A 15,106-nucleotide genomic window follows, 5' to 3' on the forward strand; every position below is an offset into this window, starting at 1 on the left:
TAAGATTTAATTATTATAATATATATATATATATATATATATATATATATATATATATATATATATATATACACGAAAGAAAACAAAAACTCTTAAAAAAATGATTTAACTATTAGTTTATGAACTTGGTGTACCGGGACACTATAATTTTTTGTTGTACTATAGTATTTGCCTTAAATTAAACCATCATGCACTTCAAAAGTTTTCTCTAATATAATTTAAGAATTAACTCAAATGCACGAGATAAGTTCTCACTGGGTAAACTAACTTTGATATATGGGACAAACTGTCGTTTATGAAAAAGTTGGTCATGCTAAAGTGTTTATACTATTTGGAATATCACCTAACTTCAATTCTAAAATTATATTGCATCATCATCAACAAAAGTGGACGGAATAAGTGGACTTTGACTAAATTTAGTTAATAACTGAAATGCATGGGGAATGTGGGCATTGACTAAAATTTAAAAGTTAATTCAAAGGACGGGATCAGTTGTCATAGACTACACTAACCCTGATTCACGAGACAAATTGTTATTTATAAAAGAGTTTTCGACTATTTAGAATATCACCTTACTTCAATTTTGCAATGACGTTGAACGTTCATCAACTAAATTGGACAAGATAATTGGGCATCGATTAAGAGCTCAAAAATAACTAAAATGCATTGGAGAAATTGGCATTGATTAAATAGAACTATCTTGCATAAGACAATTTATCATTAAGAAAATGTACAAGAGAAGTTGACATTGATTAAATTAAATTATCATCAACTTGACAAGTTTTCAGTAATAAAATTTCATAATGAATTCAAATGCACGGGATGAGTTGTTACTGGTTAAATTAACTTTGATACATGAGACAAGTTGTCAATATCGTAAAAAATAATCAATATTTTTCATTATGAGTATAAAAAATTTAGAAAAATAAAATTTTATTTCATTGACATTTTGAGTAAATAAGATTTAGTTATTATAAATATAAATGATAGAAATAAAAAATTCTTAAAAAATTTATTTAACTATTAATTTATGAACTTGGTGTAGCAGGACACTCGAATTTTTGAATGTACCATAGTATTTGTCTTAAATTAAACTATCACGCACTTCAAAAGTTCTCACTAATATAATTTAGGAATTAACTCAAATGCACGGGATAAGTTGTCATTCCTAAACTAACTTTTATTTATGGGACAAAGTTAATAATAATTAACTTTTAAATGGTCTAAATTTAAAATGTTAACAAATGCATAATGTCAAGTTCTAACTACCAAAAATCATCCACGACCAACCAGTACCCGTGCGGATGCACGGGTATGTTACTAGTTAGATATAAGAATGTATCTTTATATCAATTCTCTTTTTTATCCTACTTTGGTCTTCGTTTCCTACTCAACTATGGATGACTACTTCCACTTGGTATCAAAAATTGGAATTTATCCATTTGAACCAGAAAGGTGATTGATCATAAATCAATTTGATTTGCAACATTCGCATAATTAATAGTGGATATGATTTTATGATGATGTATCTCTAAAATTTAAACACAAATGTGTGCAAAACATATAGTTACGGAGATTGAAGTGGATAGATTGTGAGAATAGTGAACACATGAATTTTTCTGTAACTTATTTAATCACAATTGATTATCTAATAGTTATTAATCAATCTTATCTCCCCACACTTCATATGCCTATATCACGATAAATCATCGCCAATGTAACAATATTTCACTACGGTGTTTGTTGTTGTAGGTCATCATTTTGTTGTTGATTGTCGCTGTTTGTGGCTTACTCTACATCTCTGCGAATTTCAATATCTAGAAATGCAGACCATGATTTCAGCCTGCTGAAAATGAAGGCAAGGGTGTTCATGGTCGAACAAGATATCGAAGAGGCACTTAGGTGAAGCAAAAATGTCAGCCACATTATCTAACAAGGAGAATGAGATGCTTGATAAAGCCCATAATGCCTTGATTCTTTCTTTGTGAGACAAGGTTCTTAGAGAAGTCTCAAAGGAGAAGAATGCTTCTACGATTTGGCTCAAATTGGAGAACCTGTATATATTTTATCCATTTAAGATGATAATAGGAAAAAGGTTGGAAGATCACATAGTTGATTGCAACAAGATTATAGTTATGCAGATCACATGGGATAAATCCAAGATAACCTTATTCATCAACCAAAAGGACTATATATCTAAGGTTTTGAAGAAGTTCAATATGGATCAATCTAATGTATAGTGATGAATCCTATGGCATAACACATTCCAAACTTTCTAATAATGATACACCAAAGACAAATGAGAAGATGGTCCATATATTTATAAAGAAGGTTCCTTATACAAAAATATATAGTAGGCAATGTCATGTATGCAATGATTTGCACTAGGCTAAAGTTGGCTTATGCCATGAGTTTGCTGAGTAGGTACATAGAAAATCAAGGAAAACTACATTGGGAGGCTATGAAATGGATCTTCATATATTTGAAAAGGAACATATGAAGTTGAATTACTATATTCAAGGCATGATGACATATTGGAAATGTTGTTGGTTTTGTTGATTGAGATTATGCTACCTGCTTGGATTCTAGAAGATATATATGACAACCAAAGTAGGATACACATGGCTTTAAAATAACGGCTGCGATTCAGGTTACGTTAAGGATTTCACGATTTCGGATGTTAAGGATTTTGTGTTGTGAATTACAGTCGCCGTGGTGTGAATCAATTACAACATACTCTTGTCCTGTTACAATACAATTCTGCAGTATCTCGTCATTTCATAACAGAGAATTTGAAATTCATTTTTTACTTTATAAAATGTGAATCGTGTCAAATCAATGTCACCAATTTTTCGCCCAAATAATGATATGCTCCTAGAGCAAAAGGTCGACCACGAACGAACAAGCCTTTCGATTGATAGGAAACAAAGAATGAAAATTTTAATAATCTAAACAAAATATTTTAATATAAAGAGATTTTAAATGAAGCAATGCAATGAAATTTCTTAAAATTTAAGTACCCTGGCTATAGTTCTTCAAATTTGATAGGATACATATCACTTTGTTAGTAAAAAAAAGTTATCACTTTTTCAGTTAATTTTACACTCACAATCTTAATTGAAACAACAATAATTATGGATTATGTTGATAAGTGTCTCTGAGATATTGTTTAAGTAATATACATAAAAGAAAAATTTGTTTTAAAAATATAAGTCAAACAATGGTCAGAGTCGTAACAAGTTGATAATTCAACCATGAGAATGTAACATTGTTAAATATCTTGAGGGAGAGTTTTTCGAACCATTGTGGTCCTACCTGACTCAAATGATTAGTCTTTGCAGCTGTTGCACGCAAAGAATGCTCTATTCACATCAAAAAAATAAATCATAATTACAACATTTTTTTATTAAAAAGTTAATTCTTTTGACCTTTTAAATGTTGTATCGGGACATTGGTTAGCATTTTCGAATAATTATTAATTAAAAATATCTAACTAGAGGTACTGAATTCAAATTCAATGCAGCTTAGATCTCTTCAAGAGAATTTTGTCACTCAATGCAATTTTTTTTTTGTCAAGTAGCCTAATAGTTGGAGCTCATACAATTCATACAATTAAATGTGAAGAAATGGGGTGTTCGGGGTTCGAACCCCGGCCCCTGCATAAATTATACATTGGCACTCAATGCAATTCTACTCGACTCAAAGGATTAATAGTTGCAATTATACGTAGATTAATAGTTGCTATTATACCTAGAATACTAGTTCACATCTAAGAATCAATTCAACAATATATTTTATCAAACAAACGCTACAAATTAAATTCAATTACATATTTATTAGTCCTCTAAAAATTTGTCACATATAAGATTTTTATAGTTTAAAAATATGGAGGACCAAAATTGTCGAATCTTAAAATGGGGGACGACTAATTAGATATGTTACCATGAAAGTAGAGTATATTTTTGAACCATCCTGTTGGAGGACGACTATTCTCCTTGACACATAATATAATAACGTTTTTATTCTTGAACATAATCCTCTTGAGGATAACCTGAAATGTCTTCGACAATATAATACCAAGTATCTTCTCTAATAGAACCATCGTTGGGTTGTTCTCATACATCATTGACAAAATAATAAGTCATTCTTTTAGATAGAATCTTCTTCGGATTGTCTGACTCGGTAAAATCCAATGTTTCGCCTAAGATGTCATTCTTCAGAATGTCCGCTGCAACTCAACATAATCCAACGTTTAGGCTAAGACGTCATTTTTTTATGTCATCTTTAAAAACTTATTTATTACTATTTACTAGTATCAGTTAAATTTTTTATTATATAAAACAAATATAATCCGCGCAACTGCTAATACAAGTACTTAGAGCTCATTTCTTACATATTAAAATAAAAGTGATTTTGACATAAACTAGTTTAGAGATTATATTTTAGAGATTTTATGAAAAATCAGAATCTATGTTGCGTTTGTTTACCGTAATAAAAATCATTTTTTTTAAACAAATAATTTAGTTTGTTTAGATACAACAATATAAAAGCGATTTTTTGTTACAAAATTAGTTCAATCTTTTCAACAATATTTTTTGAGAAACTGCTCTTAACAGCTTCTCATTTTAGATTTTTTTTTAGATTCTGATTTTTTTCTTAAAAGCTGTATAAAACGGATGCAACATTCTCAAAATTGATTATTTTATTAAAAAAATTATATTTTTTCTTAAAAAAAACTATAGCAAACCGGATCTTATTCATTATCCACAAATTTACCAATTTCTCAACTCGGTCTATATTAAGATCTGAAGGCCCGGCTAATTAGCAACAACTTCCCTTTAATTTTTAGGGTTTCAGTTTTTCTAGAAACAACCAACCATCTTTATCCCTCAAAAAAAAAAAAAAACCAACGATCTTTATAAATTAACACACCAAACATTCCCTTCACTGTATCTTTCAGGTTCTCTTCTCTTGTTTTCTCTCTTAAAAAATTTATTATATCTCTATCATCTTAGTGTTTTTTTGGTTCTTATGTTATTCTATTTTTGTACCAACCATGTGATGAGAAAATAACTGCAACAATATGAAGGATTCGTTCCATGATTCCTAGTATTTAAGTCTCTGATGATTATTCAATTTTTGTTTTCAATTTTTTATTTTTGTGATAACAAAATTTGTTTTGATTTGAAACAAAAGAAAAGAGACATGATGATGTTTACATTGGTCCGTGTTTCTGATTCACCGTGACCGACAAACTCTTCCAATCTCTGATCTCTCTCCCAAACAATTTGTGTTTGGTGTCCGACATGTCTTTGACATAACACCGAGACACTTGATTATATTTCATTGTGAACTATTTAAAATTCTCATCCGGATCGATTTTATTTGGTGTTTCGTATCTGTGTCATGTTCAATGTGTATACGTGTTTCGTAGATTTAATTGTATAGGTAGCTAGCTCTGTAATATTCTGCCTTTTGTTGTGAGTAGAAATTTCATTATAATTGAGAGATATTGCATTAATTTAATTTTTAATATTTTTTTTTAGAATTTAGTAGTTTTCAAAATTGAGTTGAGTATTATGATATTCACATCTTAGAGATTTTCATGATCAATGAGAATGACAATTCTTATTCACTTAGCAGAAACTTGTAATGTATTTTTCCAATTTCTGATCTCTCTTGAACAATTTATGTGTGTTTGGTGTCGGACATGTATCTGACATAACATCGGGACACTTATCATATTTCATTATGTACTATTTAAAATTTTCATCGTTGTATCTGGTGTTTCGTATTCGTGTCATGTCTGATGTGTGTACGTGTTTCGTAGACTTAATTGTATTGGTAGCTAGCTCTGTAATATTCTGCCTTTTGTTGTGAGTGGAAATTTCATTATAGTTGAGAGCTATTGCATTAATTTTATTTATAATTTTTAAAATTGTTTATTAAGATTCATAAATTGTTTCTGCACTAATGAATGAAAAAAGAAAATTCACATGTCAGACTTTAGAGATTTTCATGATCAATGAGAATGACAATTCTTATTCATTTATCAGAAACTTGTAGTATGTTTATGCACCTATGTTTTCTTTTTTTATTAAATTTGGAAATATAAATAGTGACGAGAGATTTTCAATGCATCTCAGTACTAAATTATTGAGAGAAATACTTGTGTACAAACGAACACGTTATTGTTTATAACTAATGAAAAATATCAAACAGTCATTAATTATTTTTTTAATAAAAATGTGAAGTTAAAGATAATCAAATCGGTTCTTCTCTTCTTTCTCTTTGCTGATCAGTCATCTTGAAGAAAATATCTATTGTTTGTACATCAAGTTATGTCCTTCCTACTAAATTATCGTTTAATCAAACACTATTGATGCCCAGGGAGTTTGATAGAACGATGTTTGATGGTCAGGACATGACTTGATTGCAAACAATGATGTTTTATCAAAATGACCAAAGAGAAAAAAGATTCGAACGGATTTTCATTTTCATTATATTAATTTTACATTTTTATTAAAAAATTAATGACCGTCATGTTATTATTCGCTTTGTAAACCATAACTTTCGTTTTGTACACTAGTATTACTTGTTTGCACAATTCTCAAGTAATCGTCATAAATAAATGCATCTGGTGTGGACGGCACCACCATAACCGGTGGCATCTCCACTCAATAGTCTCATATTACATTGCCTTGTGGAGCGGCGTCACCGCCTTTACCATTTGGGACTGACCATGAGACATACATTCCTTCCTTTTCTTTTTACCTTGTCTAACTTGTCTAATTTAGGGTTAAATAAGTTTTTTTTTTTGTCTTTATATCAAATTTTGTTTTTTAGTCGCTCTAAATTTTGAATTACTTTGTGCAATATAGGGACAAAAAAAGAGGGTGAAAATAGGTTCGTCTGACCTATTTTTTAATCCCGCCCCCCCCCCCCCCCCCCCCCCCCCCAATATTTTAATTGCATGCATGAGTTTGTTATATTTCATGCATCTTTATATTGTGATACAACAACTAAAGGATGATACTTTGTGTTACAAGTCAGGTGATGTGAACCATTGCTGCTTTTGCAATTGAGAGGGAAACATTAATAGTCATGAAACATACTGAACAAAATGGCAATTTATTAAGAAGCAGCCCAATCATAGGATGAAGATGTGATTAGCAATCCTCCAACTAAAACCAATCCAAGACCAAATCTTAAAGAACGAGACTTAATTGAAAGGATTGGTTACAAATTCAAAACTTTCAAATCCAAAAATGACACTTGTAGCAAACCTTCTATTTTTTATAAATCTCAATCTACCAGTTTACAAGTGTAACACACCAAAATCGGCCACTGACACCAGGGCCGTTCTTCTGGGGGTGCAAACAGCTCTATCGAGCTGGGCCTCCAAAATTTTGGGCGTAACATATTTTGAACAATTCATTGTTTTCCGCATTTATTAACATGTTCAAGAATTTACAATAAAAACTTAATACCTTGTTTGATGTTCTAGGTGGCGCAAAGAAAGTAATTATGAATATGCAGCAAGGATATGCCCCAATGTACGTAGTTGGCGTCAATGAAAATGAGTATAAGTCAATGTTGTCATATAGCGGCAATAGTCGGATTATAGTGCTATAGCATACCAAAATTTGTATTATCAAATTGGTCCTAATGTCCCTTTAAGAAGTATCTACACTACGCACAGAAGACGCAGACCATACATAATCAACTTTGGTCCCTTTAAGTGGAATGTTTAAATTTAGATGTGGCAAGTACGCACACACATGCAAGATTAATATGTTTTAAACATCAGCATGACTGCAGATTGTGAAGAGTAAAGACAGTGTCACAGAACTTCACGAAATGTATGCAAATCAACAGCATTTGACTGCAGAAAAATTGCCATCATTCATGGATAATGCAGCATATGAACCAAAAATACCAAGCATGTATATGATGTCTAAATTATCCTTAAATTCTAGTAACTAAATGGTTGGCTATTAGAAAAGTAAATAATGGAACTATGCTTAAACTCAAATGAAACTTCACATCCTAAAGATATCCTTGGACATGAGGACAATTCTTCTACTATAATCTGACTTTGTTCCAAAAGCCTTCTATTAGTAGCAATAACGATTTTCATGTCTTGTAAGTGACTCGCATTCTGCAAAATATATTTTGTAAATCGAAGATCATTTGCTGAGCCTTGAAAGTTTAAAATAGTACATGATCTGAGGTGAGACGAAACACATTCAATAACCGAAGTTGGGCATTTCCATTCCTTGGATGAGGTTGTATTCTTCGTCTGTCAAGGAGATAAAAAAAATAGCATTTATATATAAAACATATGAAAAGAAATAAGCAAACAAACAAACATACTACTCAGCAAACCTTTATAATAGAAAGAGTTCGAAGCTTGGGAGAATGGTGGAGCAGTTCTACTACATGATCCCAATCTTGAATAGAGTGATTAGAAAACAACAGGTCAATATGAATTAAGTTTGAAAACACTTGATCCCAATCTCGACCTGTGATCGCTTGACCTGTGATTATACGTAGAAACTTGACATTTTTAATGACATTAAAGAGAGCATCTATTGCACTGATATTCGCTGCAACCAATTTCGATAAGGTCAAGGTTTTCAACTCTTTGGATGTGTTGTTTCCACCATGTTTCCTATAATAGACAGGTTCAGCATGCAAATTTTCTAGGTTGGGACATGCAGAAAGAAAACCTATGTAATCATTCTGATTTTCAAAATAAACTATGCTTAAACGTAGGGTTTTGAGCGAGGGAAGATCAACACAGGAAGTATCATTTCCAATGTCTAACTCCATAAGTTTGAGAACAACAAGCGTATGAGAGATGAAAGTTATGGGATTCAAGATGTGGAAATGCAGAGTTAGATTAAACTCCTGAACGCGGCGTTGTTTCGCGGCTTCAAACCATGCATTGAAGATTCGGCTATGCTTGCAAATTCTGATAGGACAGTTGAGGAGAAAAGTTTTGAGGGGTTTGTTGGTTGAAATATGCGAGAACATGAGAGTGTTCACAAAACGGCTGAATCTATAGAAGGTGTCTTTGCGGCCTTGCTTAGTTTCATAGAATTTCTTCCGACCAAATTCAAAGTTGAGAACAGGGAGTGAATAGCAGAGTGGGGTCCACCGCTTGGAAAGAATGGTTGTAGTGAAAGCGAGTTTGGTTGGGAGAAAAGAGAGAATGTGAGACAACATCTCATCCGGTAAATCGCTGATTCTATCCACCATCGTCGTCGAGGCGAAGGAAGGAACTAATGGAAGGGTTTGGGAGAGCGGTATTGGAGATTAGTCAGATAGGGTGAAGGTAGGGTTTGCGACAGCATGTGAATTTGGGTAACTTCTATTTCTATTTATATGAAAGACTGCTGAATCAAATAATATTGGGGAACAAGTAAACATAGAAAATCAGCTTTAAAAAAAAAAAGTGAACATAAAAAATCCGTCAAACAAGTCATAAAAAAATTTCAAATCTTATATATGATACAATTAAAGCTCTGATTTTTTTTATAATATATATATATATATATATATATATATATATATATATATATATATATATATATATATATATATATATATATATATATATATATTCTCTAATTATCAAAGTTTTTTTTTGAATTATCTAATTATCAAAGTTAAAATGTCCAACAAATAGATAATTTTCCTTAATATTTTCGACGCCTCAATGTGTATTTCCCTTCTGTGTCTTTTGTAACGAAAGAACCTATTTAGATGAGAGAGAGAGAGAGAGAGAGAGAGAGAGAGAGAGAGAATGACTTTCAAAAGATTGATGTGATTTTGTAACAAAAAATTCCTTTTCTAAATAAACTAAATTATTTTTATAAAAAATAATTTTATTACGATAAACAAACGTAAAATAGATTATGATTTTTTTTATAAAAATTTTAAAAAATCTCTAAATATTGAATGTCAAAATTATTTTTATTTTAAATCGTAACAAACAGACCCTACGAGATTTTTAATAACTTTAAAGAGCATTGTGCTTGTTTGTTATAATTTTAATAACTTTAAAGAGCATTGTGCAAAAAGTGATTAGTGTTTTATGTTGAGACTTCGGAAAAATTGAGAAGGGTTTTGTGAAGTGTTTTAACGTGCAATATATTAAGAGAGGCAGGTAGGGATTAGTTTCTAATTGCTTCTATAATTTAGGATAAAAGTGAGGGAATTTTAAGTAAATAGTAAAACATGATTAGCATAAAGTATAACAAAGCTATGCACAGATTCAATTATTCTTACATGACTTCTACTCTTTCATCTTTATATTGTGATACAACAACTAAAGGATTATGCTATGTTTGTAAGTCAGGTGGTGTGAACCATTGCTGCTTTTGCAATTGAGATTTGAGAGGGAAACTTCTACAAAAGGATGAAGACCAAACCTTTTTCCACTTGACCTAAATGTAAAATCACAATTGGAAAAAAATCCTCCACCAATATGATGTATTATTGTTGAAAAATGTATCATCCAAGTAGGAGGGAGATAAATAACTTATTGCATTTGGCATATGTGACTTGTGTTCATTATATTTCATTGAGTAAATTAGCATTTTGACCCATCAAATTATAAATGTAAGTGTTCTAATTTAGTCTATTAAACTAATAGACTAAGTGTGTGTTTGTTTTGGCGTTTCACCACTGCCACGTGCGTTTGAGAGCCTTGAGGATTGATAATTGTAGGATCTCTCCAAACACACGTTCACAACAAATTCATCGCCAATACAAACATAGGCTAACTTAACGGACGTTCTTTAGTTTGAAAGATTATTGTCATTTTTGCAAATTCAAAGAAATATATTATTCGAGATATTCAATTTTTTTAAGAATTATATCTTTTTTTTAAAAAGAAAATCACATAGTTCCTTTATTTTTGCAACGTTATATTCATCATTCGAAGTGGTTGTTAACTCACGTGGCATCTATGACTTGACAAAAATGGCTAAGGTCGTCTTTTATTTTTCTTCTAAAATCCCTAATTTGAGTTAGAGGGTTTATCTTCTTTCCCACAATATTCCATAAATTTACGGAAGAAAAAACATCAGCTGATTGAATCCCAAATTAAAATGCATTAAGATGAATCAAATCCAAAATGGCATATGCAAAGCTTACAAATTTAGAACATGATCAGTACAAGTTTAACAAAAGACAATATCTAACCAACTTGGTGTAGCTATAAACAGCATGAGTGGAAAGAGTTTAGTGATTGGAAACTAGAATTAACATTGTAAGTGAATCAATAAAAAGACCTATCATTAGTAGGTTAAGACTAGTTGCCATTTTACAAATTTAAAGAACTCTATTAGGTTTGAAAGAGTTAATTTTGACATTGAATAAGTCAGACATTCATTGTTAGCTATTTTGACATTTAAAATTACTTTTGTAAACTTCGATGTCAAAATCTAACAATGTTAAGTTATTCAATATCAAAAATACTCTTTTAAACTTTGAAACATCCGTTAAATTAGTTCTTTAAATTTACAAAATGACAATTTATTCTTTTAAACTAAAGAACATCTGTTAAATTAGTCTCTTAGTTTAATAGACTAAATTATATTATTTATAATTTCATGGGTCAAAATGATAAGTTTTTTTTTTTTTTTAAGATAGACGAGATGACAAAACCATCATAAACTCACACACGCATTGTGGGAAAATGAGATAATTTATTTGTCTCTTATTTCGATAATATACCAAATTCTCCACATTCACATGGCTCTGTCTGTATTAAGGACTATGCATTGTTCAACAATAATACATCATATATTTGGTGGGGGATTTTTTTTCATATTGTGATTGATTTTGTATTTAGGACAATGGGTGAAAGGTCTTGGTCTTTTGTAGAAGTTTCCCTCTCAATTACAAAAGCAATGGCTCACATCACCTAACTTCCAAAAATATTGACTAACAACATATGTCGACTATAGAGGTTTTGTCCCTTGAACGTTATTTTAATGCATGAGGGTATTTTTTTTTTTAATCAATTGAAAATAATTAAATAAAAACAAGAAATAAAAAACTACAAGCAAAGCAGCCGAGCTCCACAATAACTTGATCGAAAAATGGACAATTTTGAATAATCATGAGTTCATGATAAAGCGAAACTCCTAATTTAATGAATCAATATGCACAACAATTTTCTTCACACGTGGTATGAGCAAACACAACATTTCAATCTCTAAGCATAAAAGAATGGACGTTGTCAATAAAAGGAGCGTAAGGATGAGTAAGTAGAACATGTCCTTGATAAACATCAATGTTGTTTGAGAATCTGCTTACAAATGATGTCTCTAAAACCATGATCACAAGTGATCTGTAATCCATACAAATAGCACAAACCACAACATTAATATTAGCTATATATCCATAGCTCCCCACAAAGTCAGTAATCCAACCACCAAACAAATTTTTGATAAACCCCCAAAACTTGATTTGTCAGGGTTACCAATCGAGCTAACATCAATATTAACTTTATCATATATTATTTGGAGACGGGGTTCCAAGAAATCAACATAGGAGCAACGATAGAAAAAGGACCACCAAAAACCTTCTTGGTGCAATTATATAGAGTATATTTGGCTCAGAATGTATCAGAGAAGGTGACTAATGACTGAAAAAACTTCACCATTTCTAAATTTCAAAATAAACCAACATCCAATGAGAAATATAGTGAATTTGTTGGCCAATTTCATAAATCTTGAACCATAAATGAGGATCATCTTCATAAGGAACATTCTAAAACTTGAGCTTGTGCTAAACTTGTCTTACCTTTGTACAAAAATGGTTCCCGATGAAGCACCATGTCTATAACAAGAAGCATTTGGCGATATATGACGTGAGTACCGAACCTGATTTATAGGCACTTTCCCATGCATGATAATCCACGTAAAATGATAAACATTGTTGGAACAAGAATGGTTCATACAATTCCTATAGGATTTTGATGATAACAAAGTATTGAAGAACAATTGGAATACTAACATATGTTCAAATGTGTAGAATCAAAGAATGACCACGAGGAATTCATTTGTCATGCCAAATGGAGATATCACCTCTTCCGTCACACAAAACAAATCCCTAACTTACAATATTTGTTGCTTTAACTATAGAACGCCAAAAAATAGGAGTCTTCATTACCAAAATATATATTATTTATGGACGTGGTGGAAACTAGAACGGTCCTATCGATAGACATCCATTCAATTTTACGTATAATTATCCATGCCCATGCTCATACTCGTGGTGTGAATTATTATCCTACTCAATGCAGATTTTTTTTTGCAGGTACCCGATATGTCTGGGTCCAATTGACATCCCTACAAAAAGGTTTGAAATGATCAACTCACACACTTTCTAGTGTAGTTTGAACCCTATTTGAATATTTTATTCCAAAAAAATAGGTAAGAGTGAAATTATTGTTAATCAAAGTAGAAATAACGAGCATTTACAATTGTATTTGAAGAAATTTGAATTTTATCTCTTAAGATTACAAGGTCAACCTCTTGCCAATCTTTATGAAGTAGGGTAATCAAGTAAATATACACAATTTCTTTTCTATCCCCGGTACAAAGAATGGAAGCAGTAAAGCTCGTGGAAAATTTGCTATAATCTAACTGAAATTTCCTATGCATAAAAATATAACTTTTGATGTCCACGACTTAGGTGCATTTATCTAAAGTCAAGGTCTTTGTCTTTTTTTTGGAAGAAACATGATCTTTGTCATTATAAGGAAGAGTCACTCTTGCCAGTGTCATGAGCCCCACCAATAGGAATATGATTGAAACCAAAAATCTTGATATTTTGTGTAACTTTCCTTGCAAGTTCCATTTCAAGCCTCTATATATTAGTATCTACCACCATATGCAATATATTAGTATCTACCACCATATGCAACTTCTAACAAGACTCATAAACTAGAGTCACTATGAGTAACAAATATTCTTGCCCTTTACTTCTTCTCCTTTCAATTTCAATCACCTTGTTTTTCCAATCAACAAATGCAGGAGATCTCGTAATTTATTGGGGCCAAGACAATGGTGATGGAGCTTTGAGAGACACATGCAACACTGGTCTCTTCAATATAGTAAACATAGCATTCCTCTCGACATTTGGAAGTGGTCGTCAACCACAGTTAAACCTAGCAGGTCATTGTAACCCACCCAATTGCCAAATTTTGAGAGATAGCATAAATATTTGTCAGAGTAGAGGCATTAAGGTTATGCTTTCCATTGGTGGTGAATATAGGAACACATACTCTTTTTCATCACCAGAGGATGCTAATCAACTTGCTGACTACATTTGGAACAACTTTTTGGGAGGTAATTCACCATCTAGACCTTTTGGTGATGCTATACTAGATGGAGTGGATTTTGATATTGAAGGAGGTAGTAACCTCCACTATGAAACACTTGCTTTAAAGCTAAACGATCATTATAAATCAAAGTCTAGAAAGTTTTACTTAACTGCTGCTCCATTGTGTATCTTTCAAGATAATATACTTCAAAAGGCAATTAATACTGGACTTTTTGACTATGTTTGGGTTCAATTTTACAATAGTCCTGGTGCTTGTAACTTTGTTTCAAACAATCCAACTAGCTTTAAGAATTCATGGAGCCAGTGGATCAATTCTATGTCAACTAAAAAGGTTTTTGTTGGACTTCCTGCTACATCTAATGCAGCTCCAAGTGGTGGTTTTGTGGAAGCACATGATCTCATAAATCAATTGCTGCCTATTGTTAAGCCTTCACCTAAGTATGGTGGTGTGATGCTATGGAACAGGCGCTTTGATGTGCAATCTGGATATAGTTCCCAAATCAAAAGAAGTGTTTGAACCAAGGACAAGTTCTTATTTTCCTGTATTAAATAAAGTTCAAATTAGGAACCTAAGTTTATATCAAAAAAATAATAATCAGGAACCCAAGTGTTTCGAGTTGTCTTCAACTATGCGCTAAAATATTTGTTGATGTTTCATGTGTTCTCTGTTATGTATTAAACCTGAATATCATGTATGATATTTTGTTCTTATCTGTTCTTAATTTTTGAAACATTATAC

The 15,106-nt window shown here is 31.5% G+C and overlaps 2 protein-coding genes and 2 non-coding genes across 4 annotated transcripts; 3 read left to right on the top strand and 1 right to left on the bottom strand.

Moving 5' to 3' along the window:
• Positions 1–5,052: 5,052 nt before the first annotated feature.
• On the top strand, positions 5,053–5,130 carry LOC146913344 (small nucleolar RNA Z199). The gene has a single exon (XR_015016901.1). It is a non-coding gene; the product is annotated as a small nucleolar RNA Z199 (small nucleolar RNA).
• Positions 5,131–5,962: 832 nt separating this feature from the next.
• On the top strand, positions 5,963–6,059 carry LOC146913345 (small nucleolar RNA R64/Z200 family). The gene has a single exon (XR_015016941.1). It is a non-coding gene; the product is annotated as a small nucleolar RNA R64/Z200 family (small nucleolar RNA).
• A 1,845-nt stretch (positions 6,060–7,904) lies between these two features.
• On the bottom strand, positions 7,905–9,308 carry LOC146913346 (F-box/FBD/LRR-repeat protein At5g56420-like). Its single transcript, XM_085716531.1, has 2 exons — positions 8,389–9,308; positions 7,905–8,302 (listed from the first exon to the last, which is right to left on the bottom strand). The coding sequence occupies exons 1-2, from the start codon at positions 9,262–9,264 to the stop codon at positions 7,976–7,978; spliced, it is 1,203 nt and encodes a 400-aa protein (XP_085572657.1). The 5' UTR covers positions 9,265–9,308; the 3' UTR covers positions 7,905–7,975.
• A 4,610-nt stretch (positions 9,309–13,918) lies between these two features.
• LOC146913347 (basic endochitinase-like) lies at positions 13,919–15,089 on the top strand. Its single transcript, XM_085716533.1, has one exon. It carries the CDS (start codon positions 13,979–13,981, stop codon positions 14,882–14,884), a length of 906 nt encoding a protein of 301 aa, XP_085572659.1. The 5' UTR covers positions 13,919–13,978; the 3' UTR covers positions 14,885–15,089.
• The last annotated feature ends 17 nt before the right edge of the window (positions 15,090–15,106 follow it).

This window comes from Medicago sativa, chromosome 6, assembly GCF_051527215.1.
Source record: "Medicago sativa cultivar Bolivia chromosome 6, Bolivia_mono, whole genome shotgun sequence".
Taxonomy (NCBI): Eukaryota; Viridiplantae; Streptophyta; class Magnoliopsida; order Fabales; family Fabaceae; genus Medicago; species Medicago sativa.